Genomic DNA, 4,827 nt, shown 5'->3' on the forward strand with positions numbered 1-4,827 from the left:
TTTTTGTGTGACATGATGAAAAAATTATTTCCCTCAAACACTTTTCGCGGGGAGGTCTAAGTCGCGAGCTTCTCGCGAAACAACCCCTGAACCAGTTTTTGAAGAAAAACACAAAAATGCATTTTGAACAAAAACTAAGAACACGAAAGTATAAAATCACTTTCAAAAACAAATAAAACACTCAAAAATCTTTTTGGATTTGATCAGCAAGTATTTGAGCATACACATCACATTTGAACATGTACAATCACACAAATGAGATAAGCATTCATTGAATCAAAGTCTTGTGTGTTGTTGGTAAGTATCAAGTGTGAAATAGTCCTTAGACCAAAGTGAAGTTTCAATGATCAATTCAATCGAGTCATACACAACTGATACGAAATCAAGTGGACTATCTCAATTATAGAAATGAGTATATATGACCTCCCACAAATTGATTACATAACTTAGAAGCTTTTCATTTGGCTTCTGTATAAAGCATAACAATTGATCTATTTTTGGACACGACATCTCATTTTGAGATCGGTGCTTGAAATTTTTGATATTTCAATGTTGATAATTAGCCTTTGGCTTTTTGAGCACCATACATTTTAAAACATAAGTCGCTTTCCCTTTTTCCTAGTAAAATACTAGTATATGCGACAGGCTTTTGCAACTTGATATCTCTTTTCATTTGGAGATTTACAATTAGTGAGCTCTTTTGTAAAAAAAAAAAAAAAAAAAAAAGTGGGAAGAGATATAGACACAAGTTTATGCAAGTATCAAGACCATCAAGACTATTGACCAATCATTCATGACAAGCTTGAAGATCTATTTACAACAGTCACACATAATTTTCAAGATTTCTTCCACAAAGATAAATGTGCATACATAACAAGCTAAGCTCGTAAATGCACTACGCCATACGTATGAAGGTACTAGGCCAAACTCACATGTGACATACACAAAACAAGTGATCAAACTTTTTGATATTTTTCAATTTTTATGGGTTTTTGAATTTTTTGAACACACTAAAAAACAAATTGAAATAAAGAAAGATCAACAAAGCAAAAAACAAAAACAGGCACAAGCCAAACAGGTAAAAGGAACATGATTGAATGTAACATGTGTGACCAAAACAACAAGTATGCAATAAAAAGCACAAAGGTTCACACACGAGATAGAGTTTAAGGAATGATACCGACACCGATGGTCTTACGCAAAGATTCAAACTTTGGACCATCAAGAGGTTTAGTAAATATGTTAGCCTTCTGGTTGTCAGTGGTGATGAAATCCAAATACACAGTCTTTTCCTCCACCAAATCTCGAATGAAGTGGTACCGGATCTCGATATGCTTTGATTTCGAGTGTTGGACAGGATTTTTCGATAAGTTTATGGCACTTGTGTTATCACAAAACACACACATAGTATCTTGCGTGATTCCATAATCATGTAGAAGCTTCTTCATCCATAATAGTTGTGCACAACAACTTGCCACTGCAATGTATTCGGCTTCAGCCATTGAAAAAGAGACTGAATTCTGCTTTTTGCTCATCCATGACACCAAGTTATTTCCAAGGTAAAAACACCCACCGAAAGTGCTTTTCCTATCATCAACACATCCGGCCCAATCAACATCAGAATATCCAGCTAGGCACTCATTCGAGTCTCTTGAATACCAAATTCCATAATCAGATGTGTCATTTATGTAGCGGATAATTCGTTTGACCGCAGTCAAGTGTGATTCTTTGGGTGCTGCCTGGAATCTAGCACAAACTCCAACACTGAAAGCAATGTTTGGTCTACTAGCAGTGAGATATAAGAGACTATTGATCATGCTTTGATAGAATGTTGGATACACGTCTATACCTACTGCATCATAACTCACTTTTGCTGATGAACTCATGGGAGTGGAAGTGTGCTTCTTTGAGTCTAGGCCAAATCATTTTACAAGGTTTTTGGCATATTTCTCTTGAGATATAAATAACCCATCTTCTCATTGTTTCACTTGAAGCCCTAAAAAGTAGTTCAATTCTCCCACCATGCTCATCTCAAAATCCCTTTTCATTTCTTCTAAGAATTCATGAGCAAGATGATCAATTGTGGATCCAAAGACAATGTCATCCACATATACCTGAGTAACAAGGAGATAACTCTCATCCCTTTTGACAAACAAATTTCGATCGGCTTGACCTCTCGTGAAACCATGATTTAAGAGATATGTGGTGAGACAATCATATCAAGCTCTCGGTGCTTGTTTCAGCCCATATAATGCCTTCTTTAGCCGTAACACATGGTTAGGAAAGTGAGGGTCTTGAAACCCTTTTGGTTGTTCCACAAACATTTCTTCATTCAAAAATCCATTCAAGAAAGCACTCTTCACGTTCATTTGATGCAACTTGAAGTTCATAATGCAAGCTATGGAGAGAAGAATTCTGATTGACTCTAATCTTGCAATCGGTGCAAAAGACTCATCAAAGTCTATGCCTTCAACATGAGTATATCCTTGAGCCACCAATCTCGACTTATTTCGAACAACTTCACCATTTTCATCAGTTTTATTCTTGAAGATCCACTTGGTGCCGATGACATGTGTATCCTTGGGCCTTGGTACCAGTTCCCATACATCATTTCTAACAAACTGGTGTAACACTTGGTGCATGGATTCTACCCAATTCTCATCCTTCGATGCTTCCTCCACTCTCTTTGGTTCAAACTGAGCAAGGTAGCAGTTGTATGTCACATGGTTCACAGTATAAGCTTGTCCTTTTCTCAGCCAAAGTCCTTCATCTAAGTCACCAATGATATTGCTTGAGGGATGATTGAGGATTACCCTTGATGATGGTTTTTTGGATGTGGAAGGTTCCTCATCACACGAGATTGGAGGTTGAACTTCCGGAGGGGAGAGTGGACTAGGAGATCCTTGAGTTGATCTAGTCACCCTTCTTGGTATAAGAGGTGTAGACTCCTCTTCTGGTAATTCTTTCTCAGCATCTTCACCTTGAAACATTTCATCGTCTTGCTCATTCTTCTTGAGGGTTTGGCATTCACCATCATCATCAATACCCTTTTCAGAGATAGTGTCATTGATGACCACATTTATTGATTCCATCACCGTCTTAATGCGCTTGTTATACACTCTATATGCTTGGCTATTTGTGAAGTAACCAAGGAATATCCCTTCATGACTTTTAGCATCAAATTTTCCAGGATTCTCCCTATCATTGAGAATGTAGCACTTACTTCCAAATATTCGGAAATATTTCACTTTTGGTTTCTTCTTTCTCCAAAGTTCATATGATGTCTTCTTAGTTCCTGCTCAGAAGTAGATTCTATTCCCAATGTGGCACGATGTATTCACAGCTTTAGCCCCAAACCTCTGTGGAATGTTTTTGTTGAGTAACATTACTCTTGCCATTTCTTGAATCACCCGGTTTTTTCTTTCAACCACCCCATTCTGCAGTGGAGTTTTGACAACTGAAAATTCCTTCTTAATGCCATGTTCATTGCAGAATGCTTCAAACTTAGCATTTTCAAACTCCTTTCCATAATCACTTCTGATTCTAACTATGGGAACTCATTTTTCATTCTGCAGCCTCTTGCACAGCCTCTCCAACTTGTCACATGCTTCTAACTTCTCCCAAAGAAAGTCCACCCAAGAATATCTTGAGAAATCGTCAACAACTACCATTATATATCGCTTTCCACCCATGCTTTCTGTTCTAGTTGGACCCATTATGTCCACATGTAGTAACTCCAAGGATGAGACATAGCAACGACAGTTACTTTAGGATGGCTTGACTTTGTTTGTTTTCCCAATTGACACGGACCACAAACATTCTTCTCAATTTTTCCAAACTCTAGTAAACCAACCACAGCTTCAAGCTTTGACACTTTTGCCACCTGTTTGTAGTTAGCATGTCCAAGACGTTGATGCCACAACTCCAAAAGATTCACTCGAGCACTCTTACACGCTATGCTTGGTTTGGGAATGACACTATAACAATTGTTGGTGGTCCTTAATCCTTTCAAAACATGAACACCTTCTTCATTCAAGATTAGACATCCTTTCTTTGAGAATTGGACTAAGAAGTCTTCATCACAAATCTGAGTAATACTCAACAAGTTCACTTTCAATCCCTTAATATATAGCACATCCGTCAACAGAGGCAATCCCAGAATATCCACCGTTCCCTTTCCAAGAACTTGAGAATGACTACCATCTCCAAAAGTCACAAAACCATCTTCCTTCTCTTTAAGGGTTTTGAACAAAGATTTATCTCCAGTCATATGCCTTGAACATCTGCTATCAAGATACCACAAACATGAGTTAAACACTTTTAATGCGGTATGAACAAAAAGACAAGCATGGGAGAGACATTCTTGACCATCAAAACAGGACTCATTTTTCTTTATTTCATTCAAAGATGACTGTAGTTTCCTTTTTAGACGATCAAGTTTATCACACAAGTGTCTATTCCTTCTTTTATATTCATGAACTAAGGAATTAGACTCACATAAGTAGTTATGTATATCATGGTTCCTATGAACTAAGGATTTTAGCATGTGAGTAAAGATTCTAGCATGTTTCTTTGACTTAAATAACTCTAAAAGTGCATTACTAGAACAGTTTTCAAACATGCTCATAGAGTCATTTTCACAAACACCTCTACTATCCTTCATGTTGGCTATTACCGAGGGGTCAAAGATCACACTTAGGTATTAAAACCACAGCAAGTATACCTGCTCTGATACTAATTGAAAGTTCAAAAATGTGTTGAAAACACAAGAGCAATTTAAACCCCCAAATTAAAATTACGGCTTGGTTGATTTTACACTAACTTAAT

At 37.2% G+C, this 4,827-nt stretch overlaps 1 protein-coding gene across 1 annotated transcript; it reads right to left on the bottom strand.

Moving 5' to 3' along the window:
- Window positions 1-1,166: 1,166 nt before the first annotated feature.
- On the bottom strand, window positions 1,167-1,886 carry LOC136064665 (secreted RxLR effector protein 161-like). Its single transcript, XM_065766658.1, has one exon. The coding sequence runs from the start codon at window positions 1,884-1,886 to the stop codon at window positions 1,167-1,169; it is 720 nt and encodes a 239-aa protein (XP_065622730.1).
- Between the last annotated feature and the right edge of the window lie 2,941 nt (window positions 1,887-4,827).

This window comes from Quercus suber, unplaced genomic scaffold (assembly GCF_002906115.3).
Source record: "Quercus suber isolate HL8 unplaced genomic scaffold, Cork oak 2.0 scaffold_729, whole genome shotgun sequence".
Classification (NCBI taxonomy): domain Eukaryota; kingdom Viridiplantae; phylum Streptophyta; class Magnoliopsida; order Fagales; family Fagaceae; genus Quercus; species Quercus suber.

Coding starts and splice junctions, on each gene's coding strand:
- LOC136064665 (XM_065766658.1), bottom strand. CDS start 1,886: ATGAGTTCATCAGCAAAAGTGAGTTATGATGCAGTAGGTATAGACGTG.